The sequence below is a fragment of the Oreochromis niloticus genome, linkage group LG7 (genome assembly GCF_001858045.2).
Source record: "Oreochromis niloticus isolate F11D_XX linkage group LG7, O_niloticus_UMD_NMBU, whole genome shotgun sequence".
Taxonomy (NCBI): domain Eukaryota; kingdom Metazoa; phylum Chordata; class Actinopteri; order Cichliformes; family Cichlidae; genus Oreochromis; species Oreochromis niloticus.
In genome coordinates, this window is record NC_031972.2 from 60,991,124 (window position 1) to 61,011,946 (window position 20,823).

At 41.7% G+C, this 20,823-nt stretch overlaps 1 protein-coding gene across 7 annotated transcripts in view; it reads left to right on the plus strand.

Annotated features, from left to right (window-relative positions):
• Positions 1-20,823, plus strand: part of srgap1a (SLIT-ROBO Rho GTPase activating protein 1a) — a 74,811-nt gene that overhangs the window by 50,122 nt on the left and 3,866 nt on the right. For 4 of the 7 annotated variants that reach the window (XM_005471086.4, XM_019361880.2, XM_025908497.1 and 1 more), the window contains exons 9-20: positions 897-1,094; positions 1,622-1,706; positions 2,656-2,683; positions 3,867-3,972; positions 5,803-5,863; positions 6,447-6,524; positions 6,679-6,813; positions 8,579-8,684; positions 8,833-9,057; positions 9,916-9,995; positions 15,625-15,805; positions 17,941-18,078. In XM_005471086.4, coding sequence (XP_005471143.1) covers positions 897-1,094; positions 1,622-1,706; positions 2,656-2,683; positions 3,867-3,972; positions 5,803-5,863; positions 6,447-6,524; positions 6,679-6,813; positions 8,579-8,684; positions 8,833-9,057; positions 9,916-9,995; positions 15,625-15,805; positions 17,941-18,078 — 1,421 coding nt within the window. The other 3 variants (XM_025908498.1, XM_005471084.4, XM_019361881.2) reach the window with 2 other exon arrangements.

Here is a 20,823-nt window from a genome sequence, read left to right on the forward strand (position 1 = left end):
TTTTTAAAATCTCAATAATTGAACTGACATGGTGAGTGTCTCCGTGAAATGCTGCGATAAAGGTTTCACTGAATTTTTCCAGGGAAGTGGTTGCTGGTGGGTTTTTGTTTGTGTTTCTGTTGTTGTTGTTTGCATCAGCTTTGTGGCTTTTCCACATCAGTGATTCATGTTCACACTTAACACACTTCAGTTCACACTTCAGTTTAGTCTCTTGACTATGCCTCCCTGTCTGCCTCCTTTACTTTTTCCCTGTTTATATTTGCTCTGTTAGTCCATACACTGCAAGTGCCTTGATCCCTTCTATATATATATTTACATTTGGGATTAAACATGTGCCAAAATGGCCAGTTTTTACCCCTGGATGTGTGTGTGTGCGCGTGTCTTTAACTTTTATGGGACTTATCTACTTTCTCATTTGAATGTCACATATTGTGTCATCTTATGTCATAATATTATGGGCACAGTTATGCCCTGCAGCTCTTGCAGCACTGGTCGAACATCTTTCACACTAAGTGGTGGGGCAGCTTGGCCAAGTCCTGGTGTTTATAAGCTCCGAGAGAAGAACTGTTGACAGGGAAGACGTGGTTATGAAAATGAATCTTAAAAGCCTACAGCTCAATCTGGCATTTCCATCTGGCACTGTTCACCTCTGCACCCCGTGAGTGTGTACAACATGATAAATGAGTCACTTTGAATGGATTTTTTTATTTTAGGGAACATTCACCTCATCAGAAACCACCTGAATTTTAAAGTGTGTCATGGGATAGAGAGTGATTTTCAGGGAATGTGATGGAGTGAGTTTCTGTGTATACTGAGATGGTAACATAGTGATACTGAAGAGATGACATCAGGCTTTTATGCAGGCAGCTTTTTCTCACCTTCTCTTCTTTTCACAGATCAAAAAGACATCAGAGGCAACCCTGACCACCATCCAGGACATGGTGACCATTGAAGACTACGATGTGTCTGAGTGCTTCCACCACAGCCGGTCCACCGAATCAGTCAAGTCCACAGTGTCAGAGACGTACCTCAGCAAGCCCAGCATCGCCAAGAGGAGAGCCAACCAGCAAGAGACGGAGCAGTTCTACTTCATGGTGAGTGCAGAGATGAGGTCTGCTGCGAGTTAGCGAAAGTAATGACTTTAAAAATGTATTTTTAATGTAGAAAACAGAAATAAATATCAAATCCATTCTCTCTGTAATGCAGCTTTACTTTTTATTGTTGCTTTTTTTTTTTCTAAAGAAGAGACAAAAGATTTGATCCTGTCTTATCATAAACCCCAGAATCTATATAATAATAATAACATGTAGTCAAAGCTTTTATCTATATCTGAGTATCCTTGATATTTGGGTTGTAGGTGATGTTTAACTTATGCACATCATTCCTATGAAATCTTTGATCAGCTGGCAGAGGAGTAACTGTCCCAGAATATTTCCATTCTGTAAAGCCAGCTGCAGTCTTGTTTCAGTCCAGGGATGGACATGCTCTGATAAGGGCTTCTAAAAGGGGCACTTAACACGTCCTTTTGCCCTTGGCTGCTTCATCATAGACTGCCGTCTTAAGAGTGGGTGCTCTCGCCGGTGCTCAGGGCTGCTGTGTAATTACTCTAAATTCTCCACAGAAATTCCGTGAGTTTTTGGAAGGCAGCAATCTCATCTCCAAACTGCAGGCCAAGCACGACTTGCTGAAGAGGGCACTTGGTGAAGGTACGTTCATGACCCCGTATTTACCCTTAGACTCTACACTGTATTGTACTTGGGCTTAATTCATACCTTGAAATGGGAAATGTTCAACCAGCCAAAATGACTTATTAGCCCCAGTCAATATCCAAACATCTATTGTAACAAATAATTGTGTACTTTACTGAATTCCATTATATTGGGCAGTCCACCTTGAGCAAATTCAGTCTATTCTACGGCAAACTTCCCATTGTTTGTTTGCTTTTGTCACCAGTCAAAGCTCTTAGATTGTAATCTGGTTTTAAAGCAGGCAAGTCAGAGCCGAGGGGGAATTATGAACTTGTATTATCCATCTTATGATTGATTTGCTCGAAACCTAATGGCCTGCCCTGTATAAGAACAGGCCCCCCTTGTTCTACACTGGTAGGATCTCCTAAAGGGCTCAGCTTGTATTTGTCAGTTCGTTGTTCTAACAGGCAGTCCCGGTGGTCTCCTTCAAATTCGACACTGAATGATTAATGGAGCCTTAAGTTAAGAGGAAGAAAAAACCCTCCTGTTTCTCCCACATGCTACTTAGTCATTTTGGTGTCTGCATGAAGTACAGTTTGAGTCACCCAAAAATTTGAGTGTCTTCCTGTTATGCGAAACCATTTGGTAGTTATTTTTGCTTCATCTTCTTTTACTTGTTTTAAACTTAGCTCTGTGCATTGTGTGCGTGTGCATGCACCCATCTGTGTCCTGTTAGATGTTGGAACTATATTTTGATGTAACTGTCTCGGCACAGGTTATAATAGTATGTGGAAAAACAGTGTCTATGGGTTTCTGTTGGATTGCTCAAAAGGCCAGTGGTTGTGAGCAGATGGTAAATGCTTTGTTAGCCATATGCACAATTCACTGCAGGGACTGCAGTGATGAGTCTTGGCATGTCCACCCAACTAACTTCTTGTCACACCTTGTCTCTTTTCTCATATCTCAGGCCACCGAGCTGAATACATGACCACAAGGTAAAGTAGACACATCAGCACCTGTGCATATTCACTTCCCTTTCAACAGCAACCGAAACATCAGGACGGTTTTTCTTTTCACAGCAACTTCTGTAGTTAAATAACTTTGCCTGTTATACTAGTTTTATATATTATGATATTTCTATCGGTAAGTTCTAGGACCTCTCTTCCTGTGATGCACATGGGTGGACACCATATACTGGGAGACCAGCAGGAATCGGTGACAGCTGATGGCATTGATGAAGTCGGACACACAATAAAATGAAAGGCTGAGATGGAGACAGGTTGAAAGGGTATTGCAGTAGTAGACATGGGCCGGTTTAAGCAATTTAAAGAGATTTGTCGCTTTCGACTGACGTTGGCTGGCTGTTATCAGCAGATAATATGCTTAATTTGATGAAAGGAACCATATTTAGTGACTAGTAACTCAACAAGGAATAGACGTTTAATTTGAACTTGCCTCTTGAAGCAAGAACATTTACTTTACCCTTATATTTTTCCAGGGGAAGGGTCACAGTTTCAAACTAAAGAATTTCTTATGTGTACCGTTGACCAAAATGGGCAAGTGTTTTGATTACTAATAATGATATTAATTATGAGTCATTTTGATCTTCTAGCTTATCGTCAAAATTTGATTTTGGTCAAACGACGTAAGACAGATGTGTCCTCATGTGCTCTGCAGAGTTTGATGGGTTTTGTCACTGTTTTTAACATCTTCAGGCCTTTTCACCAAAAAGGTTTTTAACACTATGACTGAGCAGCAAAGGGAACCCAAGTCATGGATTCATTTCACCTCCGTCCTCCAGATCTCAAGAACAGCATTACATCACACACACACTAACTAAAAAGGACTGTCACCTGCAGGCTCTGTCACGAGGTGCATGCTGACACATACAAAGCTCCCCGTGGGTCTGGCATTTCTCTGGCCTGTTTGTGGAGGATTAAAAAAAAAAAAAAAAAAGGTTATAAAGAAAATGTTATTTCATGGGTTTCAGCTGTGTTTGAAAAAATAGCCTTATTCATCCGTCCAGCCATCATCTGGAGTTGAAAGGTTTTGAAGATTAGTCATCCTCCTCTTCAGTTCAGGTTTTGAAAGGACATAAAGGTGATGGGAGGGTACGTGCAAAGAGGGAAACCACAAAATGCATTGTTTGCCTTTTCTGATTCATTCTTTGTGTTCTAGACATCCCAATGGGCCGTACAGAACCCTCACTGGCACCCGGCGGGCTAGACCCCGCTCTGTTTTTAATGTTAGGTTATTTAATGGCAATTTGGAGTCATTTATCAAGGTACTGATTGCCAGTCTCCCACTTGACTTTTCACCTTCTCCTATCCGTTTTCTATTTCCCTCTGGCTTTCTGGTCATTTTGGTGGGTTCCCCCGTAAGCGTCTTAGCTTTGATCATCATTTACCAACAACAAAACATGAACATTTGTGCTAAGATGGATTCTGGAAACCTTCCTCATGAGTCAGCGAGCTCTGGCGGTCTGCTTCTCAGATGTGTGGGGTGGTGGCATTGATAGATTTGGAGGGCAGCAGGAGGAAGGGAACAGCAGTTGGAAGGATAAATGTTTGCCTCCATTGGCTCCCCTGACTCACTGCTGACCTGGCATCACTGAGCTGCTCTGGCAGGAGATATTCTCTCCTCCGCTTCCAGAGTAAGAGCAGAGGCCAGTGAAAACAGCAGGATAGATGGCAGTCAGGGAGTGGATGCCAAACTGATAAGGTGTGCTGCCCCCCTCCTCCGGCCTCTTCACTGCCTCTCGCCGGTGGCCGTGTCGAGTCCTGCCTGATCCTGTCCAGTTCCTGCTGTTTTGTTATGGGTTTGATGCCAGCACAGAGTGGAATGTAACGCTCTCTTAGTAAAAGCTTTGGTGGGAAGCTGCTGAGATGCTAATCTGAATCTTGCTTTTTTCCCCCCTTTTTCCATCTCTGATCATCTCCGACTCTTGCAACATTTCTCTTTAGCCGTGGACGACGGAACTCACACACTCGACATCAGGTAGAAACTCTGAGGCATGTTGGGGGGGCCCGTGCTGCTTACCTTTTCTCATTTCCTGTATCTATTCTGTACTAACAAATTATTTACCTGCGACTTGGACAGACTGAGTTGAAGGTTACAGCTGTAGTTTCAGTTGTCTGTGCAAATGTCTATTCCTTATAGATCAAAATCAGTCTCTCATATCCAAAGGGATCGCATTACATAATCTAGCAGCACCCAGACTTGTGCCTCAACCCTCACTGCTGCGCTCCAACCATAGCTAGTCGATTTTAGTATGGCTGTTGTGTTTGGGCTCATTGTATACCCCTGAGGGCTGTAAACAGATCCACTGTATCATTAAAAGCATGTACCGAGTCCCCGTCCAGCAGTGATTTACAAGAGGAGCCAGCACACAGGCAGAAGGAGAGTTGAGTGCACATCTAAGTGCTCTTATCTTGCCATTTTAGGCCCGAACTTCATATCGAGTCTGTGCCCTTTTGGATAAGCTCTTGTTAATTTAAGCACAGCTCTTGATTGTTTGCATAAAAAAAAGACATAAGCCTTGTTTAAGCACATTTCAATTGGCCTGCGGTGTTGCTATTCCAGTTGGTTAGTGATTTTTGTATACTTTGTGATAATCCGCGACATCCATGACACTGAGTTATTATGGGAGACTGAGCATGAGCAAAGGAATAGCTGTGAGGTCAAGTCAGTCTGTCTTAATAAGATCACACACACTTTGTATTTAAACTTACCAGCTTCACTTACACTGGGTGTGCATGATTATATTCTTTTAACATGGTGTTGACTGGCTCCTATTGGGCCACAATCAATACATTGAACCGGTCAGCAGTCTGCATGCACCAGATATGCATTAAGAAAACACAAAAGTGAGACACTTGTTTTAATTGATTAGATTTTGGCTAAATTATCTCCTCAAAATGTGATATAATCCTGTTTATTACATATTTTTTACACAGTTTTCATTTTATGTGTTAATGAAGAAAAACAAGGACATTATAAACCAGTGATTTTTTTTTTTTTTTGTAATGAATCACTGCAAGAAATTTAGTGTTGGTTAGGCTCTTATACATGTAACAAAATGATGATTTACTCATTATCTGACTTTTCTTCAAAGGACTCTGGACAAGCTATTCCTCGTGTGGTTGAAAGTTGTATTCGCTACATAAATTTGTATGGTGAGTGGTATACTGTCAGCTCTTATTGTGTTACATTAGTTGCTGTATTTATACCTTCTTTGAAGTCTTCTTATAAACCAACCTTAGGTTTATCTAGTGTGGGAGAAAGTAACACTTTCACAGATGCAGATGTTCGAGTTTCAGTTTATTCCATGGAAATATGCATATTCCGTCCTGTTTATCTTTTTGCAGTCTCTTCTACTGAAATTCCCATACATATTGTGAGACAGAAACCTCCCACTTGTATGACTGATGAGTTTAAATATTACTTACTAAAGCAGATTTATAAAGACTCTGAAAGAATCTTAATTTTAAGCATTGGAAGGTGTGACTGTAGATAACATCCTCTGCATCTTATCTGGCAGCCAACTGATGACACTCAGAGATAAATTCAAAAAAATGTTGCAGGCTAGTTACAGTACCTTTTGCAATATTGCTTAGTAATTATTATTATTATGTGTCGTTTTGGGCTATTTTTTTTTTCTCATTTGTATGACCACAGGTGGATTTAAGCTCATGAGTTGGTCTTCTGCTTTTCTTTGCTTCCTGATCCCCTTTCTTTGTTTTGTTTTTCCCTGTACAGGCCTCCAGCACCAAGGAATATTTCGTGTATCTGGATCTCAGCTGGAAGTCAATGACATCAAGAACTCATTTGAGAGAGGTACCGGGGTTCTGTTACCACTATAAAAGATGCTCGTCAACAGCTTGATCTCTTCTATATTTGTTTGCAATTTTAATTTTAATTAGGTATATGTCACCTAAAATGATTCAATAAAATAAATCCAACTTGACCTGCTCGCTTCTCTTTATTTTAGGAAATGACCCTCTGGCAGACGATGAGAATAATCATGACATCAATTCGGTGGCTGGCGTTCTCAAACTGTACTTCCGGGGTCTGGAGAACCCACTTTTCCCCAAAGAGAGGTTCAATGAGCTGCTCTCGTGCATCAGTAAGAACATATTTTTGTGTATTATCAGTCAGTCGCTTTTTTTTCTTTATTGTTGTTGATTGTAACAAGTTTTATTTATTTACTTACTTATTTTAAATACTTTGCGTTACAGTGAAGAGCATATTTGTCTAATTTAGATGGATTTAGATCCTGGTGATTTTATTGTCTTGTGGCTAATTAACTAAAGACCTAAAATTAGCTCTCACATCCTCTGTCTTTACACTGTAGCCTTGGGGGGGGGGGGGGGGGGGTTGTACATGTTCGATAATGAAAGTTTGAACATTTTGGGATATTCCTTGTAGTCTTGTTTGAACCCTTTGTCATTCTGAAGTCTGAACAATGACTTGCGTTTTGTGGGTCCTGCTCTGCTGTGTTTGGTTGAGCTCTGAGCCGGATCGGATCTGTTGTGAGCGGCACAAAGCTGACCATAGAGTTTTGGTGGAATGTTAAATGTTCGCAGCCCGGGGCTGAATCTGCAGTGGAGTCCTCACAAGAATGGTCAGATTGTGAATTTGTCTGAATCGATTCACAGTTCAGTCAGCTCTTTGTATGGCCTATTCAGATCTTTAATGACACTGCATTACATCACATCAGCTCTGTTAAAGAACAATTGAATATACACAGAGTCACATGGACATAGTGTGCGTCCTGATGCCTCGTGCGACTCTGCGTGAGTGCGTCTGTGCCCCATGTATTTGTGTGTGTTCTTTGTGTACTCGCAAGTGTGTGAAGTGTGTCCTCTTGAGTTTCTTGGGTCTACCGTCGTTTACACATTTGTGCTGGATGAGTGATGGGGATTCCCTGTTTACATTTCCCAGCTCTGCATGCCAGTGATTGCAGTGTGGGCTGAGCGCCCAGCAGGCTCCATATATAAACCTTATTCCCATATGGAGCAGCTCAGACCAGCTACGAGATCATTTAACCGCTCTCAGTTGACTGTTTCATTTTCACCGCAGCGGTGCACTGCGGCTTGTCATATCTTTCTTTTCGGAATTTGCGGTAAGAATGCTTCGCGAGGATGTGCTTGCACACATGTGATGTATAAGTCTGCATTCGAATAGATCTTTAAATAGCAGCTTCTGAAGTGCTTGAGAGCCTCACAGAATCCTAGTTAGGTATTCATGAAAAATGAAATACATCACAAGTATCCCAGAAGCCCAAATCCCAGATGGCACACAGTGGCTGGAGGGTGACATGGCTATTTTTAGCAGCACAGCCCCAGCTTAGCTGGGTAAAACAGCCTGCTTCAGGTGCCACACTGGGACAAACATAATAGTAACGAAGGACAGAAAGGTCGACATTCTCCAGTAAAGCACAATATTTTTTCTCTGTGAAAATGATAATAAAGACTTTGATGAAGAAAGCTGCTCTTTTTTTCAAAAGTAAGCAAAATGTGCATGTGACAGAGTGCCTATTTTCACTTCTTCTTCCTCTTATTTTATGAGAGAATCGGGTGATAAACCAAAGTTGTGGTGAGGATAATTACCAGAGTCAACATATCACCTGTGGCCACGAGGACTATACAATTAAACTTCTGTGCCCGTTCAAATATTTAATGTTTCTAAAAAGTATTTGGCCGAATTTATATCTTTAGACTTGAGAGTATGTGGATATCGTCGATTACACAAGTGTAAGCCCCAGGTATCTACTCCATGGACTGAACCAGAGAAAAACTTGTTATATATGCTTTTATTTTTTTGGTTTATAACATTTTATTTTGCTAACAACATACTCTTTTTGATCCTCCATTTTTATTTTAAAATAGGAATAGAAAACCTGTATGAGCGAGCGCTGTACATCCGTAAGATCCTCCTGACCATTCCCAGATCAGTCCTCATTGTGATGCGCTACCTCTTTGCCTTCCTCAACCAGTGAGTTTAACAAAAAAAACATCCTAAATATCATGATTGCCCTTGCTCAATGATTTGTCCGAAATACTTTATACTAAAATATTCCAACCTTAAACTCCTTTATATTTTGTTTCTTCACTCTCCTTCTTACCTCCGTCCCTCTCTTCAGTCTGTCCCAGTACAGTGATGAGAACATGATGGACCCGTACAACCTGGCCATATGTTTTGGCCCAACACTCATGCCCACACCAGACAGCCAGGACCAGGTCTCATGCCAGGCCCACGTCAACGAGATCATCAAGACCATCATCATCCACCATGAGACCATCTTTCCTGATGTCAAAGAACTGGATGGGCCCATCTATGAGAAGTGCATGGCAGGCGGGGACTACTGGTAAGAAATAAGAACATATGTCGACAGTGCTATACACCAATCAGGTGAAGTGCTGCATTTACTGGACCCAAACATCCAGAGATGTTCACACTGGGGAGTCGATGTGAGCGACAACACATACCAGTTCAACACGTGCAGCTTAAGAAGATGACGAGGTAGCTCATGTTTCAGGACTGTATTTAGATGCAGGCCTGCTTTGTTTGAGAGACAGGCTGAAACAATCATTTTAAAAAGGGGGTCACCTGGCAGGAAGGGGGTGATTAGTTGAAATGCACAGCAAACTGCAGTCAAGCAAGACAAAAACCAGCCCCACATCTGTATACGAGGCTTATCACTTGTTTCTTCCCGTCTTTATCTACCTCTGTTTCTCCTTCTCTGTGCTGCCCCCACATCACCGCAGCCTGACAGCGATTTATCTCTGGCCAGAGTAAATCACCTGTCTCAGCGTGGCTGTGTCTCCCCGAGTGAGGCATAACCCCTGGGACTTTTTTTTCCCATTCGTTGCTTCCTCCTCTCCCTAAAGAGGAGGTTGCTACTGACATGTTAGCTTGGATGCAGACGTTCATTTCCTGGCCGGGGTAATCTGCGGTCATGTGTGGCGTTCCTGTCAGCTCTCGTTCTTCATTTCCAGGAGATCATTTAGAAAGACTTCCTAACCACACAATGGGAAAATCTTGATAATGACTGCTGGTTGAACGTCCTCTATATCTTATTAATTGTAAAAACCTTCCTGCTTTTCATCTAGTCTTGAATGACATTTTATCATTAAAATTTTGTGTGTCTGTTGTTGAAATGTACCTTGGCCCTTGAGCCCTGTTGTGGCTGTGACCCTGGTAATTTGGATGTTGTCCCCAACAGTGAGAGCCCCTATAGCGAGCATGGAGCCCTGGAGGAGGTAGACAATGAGGGAGGAACAGAGACACACACCAGCGAGGACGGTGAGTGACTGCACAGCAGTAAATAGTCATACAAATGTTTAAGCTTGCTCTTACATACCTTTGTGTCCTTCTAGAGTCCAATCAAATTGTGTTTTAAGGAGTTGCAATCACTGAATATAGAACTAAAACTAATTATTGTAACTATTGTTCATTTAACATATGCACGGTTAAATTAAACCCAACCCGGTCTTTGGTGTGCGGAGGGTTAAACTTGTCTCTCTGCAGCTCAGGGTGGCTAATCCTGCCTTTCAGCCCGATAAATGCATTAACCTTGAAGAGCCAGGGAACCGGGCTCAGAGTGACAGACAGCCATTCATATTCTAATGGTTCTACTTTCCTTGGGGCTTTGGACAGCTCCACACCCCCTCAGTTTACAAATTCCTTGGTGGTCTGCACCCTTTGGGCCTCCTGGGAATGAAAACTTGGTTCTTAAAGGTCCCAACCTTGGATTACATTTTTAACTCCCTTTGTGAAAAATCAGCGCAAAAGTAATTTATGAAAGAATGGCAGATTTATGAAGCGTGTTTCAAAAGTGTCACATTTTATCCGTGGTTCAAAAATAATAAAGTCTACATTTAATTACATTTCCATATGTCCCAGAGAAATCTATAGACACGAAGGAGAAAGGAAAAGAAAAAACGCTGGGCTGTTGTTGACACTGGAGGACATTAAGTACTTCAGCCAGACGCTGTTGTGTGATCAGACATGTGGTCCTTTGTTTCCATGAAATGGATACCAGTTCGTCATGTCCAAATCAAATATTTAGTGAGTTAGTTGAGACCAAAAGATCAGACGTGGTATGACTTTGCTGTTTAACGTACAGTAAAAAGCAGAAAAGGACAATAAAACTTTAAGCTCATTAAAAAGTGAGAGATAACTCTGACAGAAAACTGACCAGATGTAGACAGAACGGGGCAAAAAACACTTGAACTACTGTTGAACCTAATTTTATTGTCTTACCTTAGTAACACACTTTCCTAAACTTTTTCCGTTGAAAGCAATCACCCAAATCCTTCCACATCATCACCAAGCTACATGTTTTGGGGCTCCCTGTTGACATCAGCCTCCACAGAGAGACTTTGAAAACCATAGTTGATCTCTTCTCGTGACATTAGCTTTTAATCACTGTTTCCAAATAAAGACCCTCATCTTACTGTTAAGTATAACCAAAGGAAATATCTGATTAGACGAGGAAACTTATTCCTACTGTAAAACACAGATGGCAGCTATCAACTTTGAGTAATTACAAGAAGATTATGTTTTCCAGAAAGCCCTTGCTGCCATGGTTTTGTTCCAAAAGCTTCTCTAAGCAGACTGGGAGGATGTCCTCACTGACTGAGTTCCTCCCTGTAGAGTCTTGAACTGTGGTCAAGTTATTGTCATCAGTTATTTTTAAATCCCTATGACCTCAGTTGGATTTCAGACACAAAAACAGAGCTTGTTTCCTGTTTAGTTACTCTCGCTTGTTTTCTCCAGACTTAAATAGTTGTCATTTTTCTCTCCTTTCTTATCAAGGATCCAAATGTGTAAAATTGTGTTGGCCTTTAAAGCAAGTGAATGCAAGTTAGGTGGCGAGAGAGGAGTAAAAGTCACCTCGTGTGCAAACAGGGGTTGAGAAATATCCTTGACTCGTTAGAGCAGATGCATTTCAAGCTGATTACATACAGAGTCTTAATGCAATGTGCTGTCCTGATAACATTTGTGGAAAAAATGAAGTGTGTGGATAACTGATGATCAAGATCTAACTTTTGTCATATTGTAGTTGTGACCAGTCAGAAAGTATAGCCACAGTTTATGTATTTCATGTATTTTTTCGGAGGCAAACAGTCTTCTGAAAGACATAATGTCAGCCTTCGCCAGGATTGCCCAGATGGTTATTTCATGAAAAGCTCCCCAAGATGTACCAGAATAGTTGGGTTCCTATGCTTACCTTTGTTTTTAAATATAAGATAGCAGCTTCTTGGTTTTAATAAACAGAAGTGTATCTCCAAAAGAGGGTCCGGTTGTCCACCTGTTTACCACGTTGGCCCTCACTAGTATCTCTTTTGCCTTGAGGTTTTGCACAGAGGATGAATCCTATATTAGTCATCCCATTTCTTTCATGTCAACAAAAGGTCTAGATTTTCACTCATCCTGTTAAATTTGATGCACAAATTCTTATTCTTTTTAAGAAGACACTGGGTAGTCACTTTTATTTTAGCAGCATTGTGAGGTTTTTATGCTCCTGATACATTTTGTTCGTGATTAAAAAGCAGTACTGCGCAAAAGTCATGAGACACACTTAATTTCACTCACGTTTTGCTGGGAAAATGACAAATAAATGCAACAGTTTATTGAAACATCTACAACCATGAATGGAAATATAGTATATAACGTAGAAAATGAAGCTTGAAGGTCAGTGTTTGGCATGAGGACTTTTATTGAACACAGCTTGAACCATTTTAGGCAAGCTGTATTTAATTTTTTTTCTTTAGTCTTCAGGGATACTGGCTATGGCTGTCAAGATGATCCCACATTGCTTCATTATAGTTGAGACCAGGCCTCTGCAGAGGCCTTCAATGCCCAATGTTTCACTGTCTTTTTCTATCCAGGTATGCTTTTACTACATTGGCAGTGTGTTTGATATCACTGCCATGCTGAGAAATGAAGTTTCTGCCAATTGAAAGCTTTCCACATGGTATTACACAGTGGAGCAAAATCTAATGGTTCTTTTCTGCGTTCATAATGCCATGAATCCAGCCTCAAACCATGACAGAACCATGTTTTGTGATGCTGGCTCACTGTTGTACCTCATTCCTGACCTCCTCTGTACATACTCACGATGATTTGAACCAAAAATGTCACATTTGTCACCCCATCAAACCAGTTGACACTGATTATCAGGCTAGTTCTTGTCTAATTTGGCCTACCTCACCCTTTTCTCTCAGTTTTCCTTCCTTAAGAATGGCTTCTATACAGCCGATTAATTTTCAGAGAACAGTAGAGGAATTAACTGAAGGTGCAGTTCCGTTTCTTTAGGATGTGACTTTCAGATACTGTTCATCTACTGTAGCTGGTTTATTTTTAGGCCTGCCACTTCTGTTTTTATCCACCACTTTCCTCACACATTTTAAGGACACACTGCACACCATGCTGAGATAATGCCAAGTTTCAGCTAACGGCTTCTTGGAACTCGCCTTGTTGATGCAAAAATAGTATTCCGAGCCAGGGAACGAATTGTGTTTTACTAGTAACACAGTGCCTAAAGATACCATTTAAAATTGGTTCTTTCCCAAGTTATCAGTTATGTGTAGACACAACACTGGTTCATCCCTGGAGAACCACTCAAGACCACTTTAAAAAGTGACAATAATGTGTTGCTCTCTGGAAGCAAAATATAAAGAAACAAGAGATTGCTGAAGCCTTTTGTGCTGTATGTGTAAAACTAATCACATTCCTCTCGATCTCTGCAACAGTTTTGTGCTTTTTATTAACCTGCTAAGCAAAGACAGCTTTGAAATCAATCTTAAATTATTAAAGTTTTTCTCCTATAGGACACGGTTATTTGAAGCAGCAATAATGTTAACATATGGGAGGCACAAACTGGGGCATTGTGACATTTGAGATGATGGTTGTCACGCGAGGAGCTTAACTGTTTTTAGAGTGGCAACATTAATGTTGTGTCTGCTGGTAAATTTCCCACAAGGTCAGAAATGAACTAAGTGACTCATTGATTATGGCAGTTACAGGAATATACCAGGATGCCCTTGATGTCAAGTGAACCTGCCAGCTGTATTGTAGATATTGGATTGTACATGTTAAAGGGGAATGTATTGTTTTACTTTGCAGAGAGGGTAATCAGTTTTCCTATAAAGAGCCATGTTTCTTTTCTTTTTTTTCCCCCCAAGTTCGCTGCAGTGTCTGCTGTTTGTTTTGTAACAACAAGAACATGCGATTATTAACATCGTTATTATTATGATGTGTACTGGGGGAAAAGAAGCCTCCTTTTGTGCCATTGATCCTAAAAACATATCAAACCAGGCTTCTGCTGCCCCATTTCTCTGTGGGAACATTGGTGTAAGCAACATCCACACCAGCCGCGCTCCACTGGCGTGTGCAAGACATCTGACAGTTTCTATCTCTTGGACCACATGCCTCCAACTCTCATGCTTCAGCATTTCTTTAGCTCCAGTCTCAGTGTGGGAGGGTGTGTATATGTATGTGTGCAACTGAGTTCAGGTGGTTCTGAAAAATTCTCATTTATAATTGCACAACATGACAAAGGGAATCCGTTACCCGCACTGAGATTTTGAGTTTGTAGCCTGCTGCTTCCAGCTGCAGTCACGTCCCTGCAGCGCTCACACGCGTGTGCCTTGGATACACATTTACAGATCGCAGGATCAGCTTGTTGACGTGAATGAAAGGGATGAAGAAAGTAGAGGAAGGAAGAGAATTCCCCTGCACCGACGACTGTGCCGTCTGCTTTATTAACAGCCTCGTCCACTGTAGTGCAGTCCAATTAATTCAAACTGTAAATTCCTGCTTGTCACATTTCATTGGAGCCACGTCAAAAACTGACAACCCAGTGAAGCAAAGACAGTAGCAAGTTAAAGGTGGGATGAACTGAATGAGAATACATGAGATAAAATAGGACACTGGAAGAAATGCAGAGCCCACAAGTCTTTCCAGAATCAAGCCTATATTTTCTTTAGCACACGGGATTCTCATCTTGAAATTAATCTCCCACTCCTGAGAAAGATGCAGTATATCACGATGAGTTGTCACAGCTGAGACAGGTTTCAGACATTTACTCTGTTGCCTTCCTACCAGCGTGTATATATATAGAGCCCGTGTTACGTCTGTCCAGGGACCCCCTGTCTGACTTGAAGTGAGAAAGTGAGCTGGGAGGAAAGCAGAGGTAGGAGCGAGGGAGGAATAAAGAAGCTATTTTTAGACTCGTGTTGCTGTAGTGCATACATATTGGCTTGGAGACATGTGCCTTTTTTGAAAAGTAAAGTCAACTCTAGATGTTGTTTTCTTCGGATTGTATGCGGGGAACACAAATATTTAAATGTGTACAAGTAAATTAAAATAAACTGTAATAATAATTGTTCAGTCGACCACTGGCTAGTATTTTACTTTTCATGGTATGTTTCACATTCTGTTGTCAGTGATCCAGAGCTCTATTTGTACAATTATTGAGTAGTAATCACCCCAGTCTGATGATCCATACCGTGACTCACATGCCCCTGAGTCGTATAGATCTCCTTTCAAAAGCTTCTATACATGTCCTGCTAAAGCTCCTCGGGGCCCATAGTGGCTCTGGCCTGGTGTTGTAAAGCTGGGTTACTATTGACTGGAACTGGAGGAGGGGGGGAATCAGCTGGCATAGCTTACTTGCACTCCATGTGCACTTGCACCAACTGCATATTCACGTGTACAAACATGTCGGTGTTAGACTCCCTTGAATTGTAGCCAGCCTGTATTTGTAAGTGCATTTGTTTCCAAAATTACATTTTTATTTCCTCAGTCTACAGCACTTTAATCAGTCATTAGAAATGTCTGCACATGAAATAACAACCATCTGTACATGATGACTTTGCTATATCTGACATGTACTTGACCTGACTAATCCTCTTTCTGTTGACAGAGGGTGAGCCTATTGAAGCCATTGCCAAGTTTGACTACGTCGGGCGCTCTTCTCGAGAGTTGTCTTTCAAGAAGGGCGCCTCCCTGCTGCTGTATCAGCGGGCATCTGAAGACTGGTGGGAGGGGAGGCACAATGGGATTGATGGCCTGGTGCCACACCAGTACATTGTAGTCCAAGACATGTGAGTGTCCTACATTACAAATATAGAGCAATAAATGTCTTCTGTTTTGAGTGCAAACAAAAGATGTGCATCATCTTTTGTGAATGCTAACTGGTCAGTTTACCTCTAGCTAACCTCAAACTGTAGGCAGTTGTAAAGGAATAATCAGATGTTCATGATATATTTTATGTACTTTCTTCCCAAGAGATGGATGGGAACATTCATCCATCCATTTTCTTAACTGCTTATCCAGTTCAGGGGTGTGGGGGTTGGGCTGGAGCTTATCTGAGCTGTCTCAGGGCGAGAGGCAGGCTGGACAGGAAGATTTATACTGTTTCCTATCTGCACAGTAAATATGAACCCACTGCCAGCATCTTTTGGACTAAACCTAAGACGAGGGAAAACATTTACTCGTTCCACAGGTGACAGAGTCCTCAAACCTTGAAAAATGCTCTAACACATAGGTGTCAAACTCTGGCCCGCGGGCCAAATTTGGCCCGCAGCCTAATTACATTTGGCCCGCGAAGCCATACCAAATTACTATTAGAGCTGGCCTACTGGTATTATACAGCTAATATATATATTGTTTAGTATTAAGCTTTGCTTGTTCCATATTCAGTTTTTCAGCAAAATGTGTTTGAGTCCATAAGAAAAGAGTCATTCTTATATCTGGAGGAATAAATATATTTCAATAAATATTAACGTTAGCCCGCGACTTTGTTCCAGTTTTGAATTTTGGCCCACTGTGTATTTGAGTTTGACACCCCTGCTCTAACAGAAGGTGATTGTAAAGAATTATAGAAAGCAATACATTCATTTATAAATTTACCAGTGTGGGGATCCTTTGGCAAAATGTAAGTTTTATGTATTTTTAATCATATAATTAAAACAGAATTCTTTAGGTGGAAGAGGAACGAGTAGTTTCTGACCTCTCCTTGCTTAATTATTATACCAAAGGCTACTTAACTAGTGCCGGATCCACTTAGAGTCTGAGAGCTAAGGTCCTTAGCAAAATATCCCTGTGGGTTAAACAACACACTTGTCCTTGTTGACTTTGCTCCACAAAAAGGCTGCTAGGCCGTCAGGTTACTATAGGGTCACACACAGGGGACCTTCAGGCTCATTTGTCTCGTCCTCCACTGTCATCCCTGCTCAGCTGTGGAGCATTCTGCATCTCCAGGGTCCTTAACCAAGCCTTCTGTCACTGTCTCGTGCTCTCAGCACTAACAAGCATACACTCTGCCATAGCAACTGTTGGTGCCTAATGGACTGAAGTCACTGTCTCGTTAGGACTGGAACAGAATCGCTCCAATCACTTAGTAGCTGGCTGGCAAAACGGTCATTTAGAATGCCTTCACGCTCTCTGTTTTCCTCCTTCCCCTGCTGCTGTTGTCCTGTCAAAGGACCCCTATCAATAATTCACTAGGAGGGAGCACTGCTGATGGGGTGTCATCTTAGTTAATGAAAGAGCACAGAAATTTACAGCTGTACACGTTGTTCCCGAGGAAGTAACATCCTGGTCTCTACTTAAACTGAGCAGGCAGAGGAATGCAAGAGCACGCAAGATTACAATCTTCACTCGCCACGTTAAAAAATAAAACATACAGGGAGATGTTTCGGAAAGTACTTTGGCACAAGATGTCACCTGTCAACATTTAACGTGAAAATTCGTTTGTAATTTTTGTTGGTAGCTGCCTCTGCTTTGGAGAGTGCTCGTCTGTGCTGTGACCCTGTGCGTTCATGTGGATTTGCTAAATAAGTGACTGTGTTTTATGATGCCATCAGAGGCAACAGTGCAGCTCAGTAGGTCTGATTACTGCCACCTGACAGGCACCAACTGTACCGAGTATCCAGTGACACAGCTCGCTGAAACTCATGCAGCTGGTTTGTGTGTGAGTGTTTGTGCGTGTCGCCGCCACAGCGCATCACCAGAATGCTGAGAGGTTCGGGACTATGACTCATCTGACTCCGTAGACCTTGGGGGGGGGGGGATACATGCTGACTTTCAGGAAACGGATAGAAAATACTGATACTGAAGAACTGAACAAATATAAAAGATTGACTGATTTGCTGATTTGTCCCTTTTTTTACTGTTGGTTTGTCTATCACTTCTTGCTCTTTTCATGTCTCAATGTCACACTGTCTCTGTGTCCCAGAGATGACAACTTCTCAGACACTCTGAGTCAGAAGGCTGACAGCGAGGCCAGCAGTGGCCATGCTGGGGAGGATAAATGCTCAGGAAAAGACATCGGTTCACCCAATGACACCAGGATCTCTGAAGCCTTCATCACCAGGTGGGTATAAAAGTGGTAGCAATGTTGATGTTTTATTTTTGGTTTTTTAAACAATTTCTATCAAGTACCTTAAACAGGAACCACAAAGATTTTGCAGTTCTGAATATCAAAAAAAAAATCACAGTATTTTAATTTGGATAGATGCTCTTGCCATGTTTTTAAAAAGGGATGTCAAAACTCATTTTACATCCACATCCAGCCCACTTTAATCTTATGTGGACAAAATTGCCCTTTCTGCCAGTATATACAGAAGTTTAACTACATCTCTAATCCCTGAGATGTATATGAAAAATAGATGAAAAATGAACAGTTATTTCAAGAGAAAGAAAGCTGTCAGCACCACTCTTTGGGCTTAAAGTCATTGGTGTGGTATTAATAGCCATGGGGCAGGTCTTTATCAGTAGGAAAAGCTGTAAAATCTATGAAAATACAATAAAAAGTCCACATTTTCCAAAGTCATCCAGCGGGCCAGATTGGAGTCTTTGCTGGGCCGATTCTGGCCCCAGGCCTTACGTTTGACACCCCTGTTTTGCGGTAATTAATTTACTGCAAATATGACTTTTTGCAGTGATTTAACATAGTAATTATTCATAATGTTTCCATTTTACCTAAAACAGGGCAGTTGGAGACCATTAGTTTTACGGCTGCAGTAACACATCCTGAGTGTGCTGCCTTCCTCTGACATTGTGTTTCCTAAGCTCAACTCTTTGTCTAATTGCAAGTGGAGGACTCAGCATCAGCCACATTGTTTTGTCCCAAGTGACCAGACAGTTCCCGTCAGAAAGTATGAGTATTAAACAACTATTTCAGTCGTGCACATGGAGGATTGGTGTGCGCGCACACACACACACACACACACACACACACACACACACACACACTGTGTAGACACACAAATCCAATCACACCTCAGTCTTTTTGGCAGTCTCTCTGCTGGTTGCGTGCCAGTATTTTGTCTCCTGCTTCTCTTTTCATTGGTGGAGGATAAGCGACCTTGAAATATCTCTTACTGGGTTTTGGCCAAACACATGCTATTTTATTCAGAGCCATACTCACTCCCTCTACTTCACTGTTGAAATGTTGATGATTCATACTAGAGGCAACATTTACACCACTGCAGGTATTGGTATGCAGCTGAACGTATCTGAATGAATCATCCTTTTAACATCAGCCTTAATAAGCGTCCTCATAGTCCTTAAACTAGAATCTGCCACACTCTTCCTGTCACTGGCTCCCAGGTGATCCCCACCTCTCTCTCCTTTCTTCTACCCTCCACCCTCCCCCTGCTCACTATCTACTTTTCCAGTCAAACAGCAAGTGTTGAATCATTTATACCACTGGATGTATTTTTCTTTGGATATTTTCCCCTCTTGGTGGTCTCTGTCTGGTGAGCGTGTTATTGACTGACTTCTATGGTAATCACAGTAAGCATTAGTAAACAAGACAGCTGTGTTAGAGCCTCTTTAGTGGAGAAGAAGCATGTTGATGTGACCAGAACAATTCCTTCACTCGGCCTGTTTTCCTGTGTTAATGAAGAGGGGCATGTACAGCGTCTTGTGATTTATCTTACATTATTAGTGAAAGCCATAATAAGCAAAGGGTGAGCTGTCAATGCGGTGACAGCTTGCAGAGTAAGTTGCGGTGCCTGTTGTAGTACATGCTGTCCCAGAGGAAGATTAGTGTTACGCATGCTGACTGCTCCACCTGCAGTTTGTGAGCAGGCACTGCAGTTGTTTTGCTATTCAAGAAATGTCAGTGCAGTCAAGGAAAAAAAATGTTGTTTTCTCACCAGACACCGTGTCTGCGCCACTCGACCACATTTAGTGTGTGAGCTTTCAACAGCAGCCGTTGGTGCAGTCATACGTTTTTATTGTGCACATGAATGTATAAATTTACATTCAGACGTGTGTGTGGGTTTCACAGTGTTACATAATCAAAGGTCTGTTTGGATTTACCTGATACTCTGGCACTGCAGGTAGAGCTCACATTATATTCACCAAAATATTCACCACCTCTTGTCCATCCTCATTACTGCTTTTTGTTTATCACAGTAATAAAACTGCCTGGAAATGTTAACGATAATGTCTGAGAGCATGTTCATAGGGCTGATGTAAATGCTCTACTTGAAGCCATTTGTTTCGGAGAAACGACCGAGGAAGAGTTATTACTGAAGATGATTAACTCTAATAGCTGACCTGACCTGCATTAGAACCCAGATACTGTATTATCTGTATTACATGTTTTAAGTTGTCCCCATTTCCATAAATGTAACACCAACTCAAAAAGCAAGTGATAATAAAATTAGACACTGCGCTGCTTGACTGTAAGTGATGGGCTGCTTTGATTAATCGTTACAGCCCTCGACTCTGTTGTGGTTGTCATACTCAAGCAGAGCTGAACCTGTTGGAGCAATACAAAGGAGGATACGCTCCTCTACTGGTCTTTTACGGAGTAACAGAAATGCTTCAGTGAAGCTGATGTTGATATGGAGCAGTCTGTGAATGTAAAGGGATTTATGTGTGATAGAAGTGCATTCATACTCAGCTCCATCTCCATGTTTTAACTGTGTGGTAAGGCAGCTGCAGCGTCCCCCGGAGGAGTCTGTTTTGATGCTCTGATGAACAACAGACCTCGCCCCTCTGGTTAACAGATCTACCTGCTCTCCAGAATAACCTTAACTGATGCTTGACATCAAGGATTCCCTCAAAAAGCTAATATGCCGCATCTAATTCTGTTTTTAGAAGC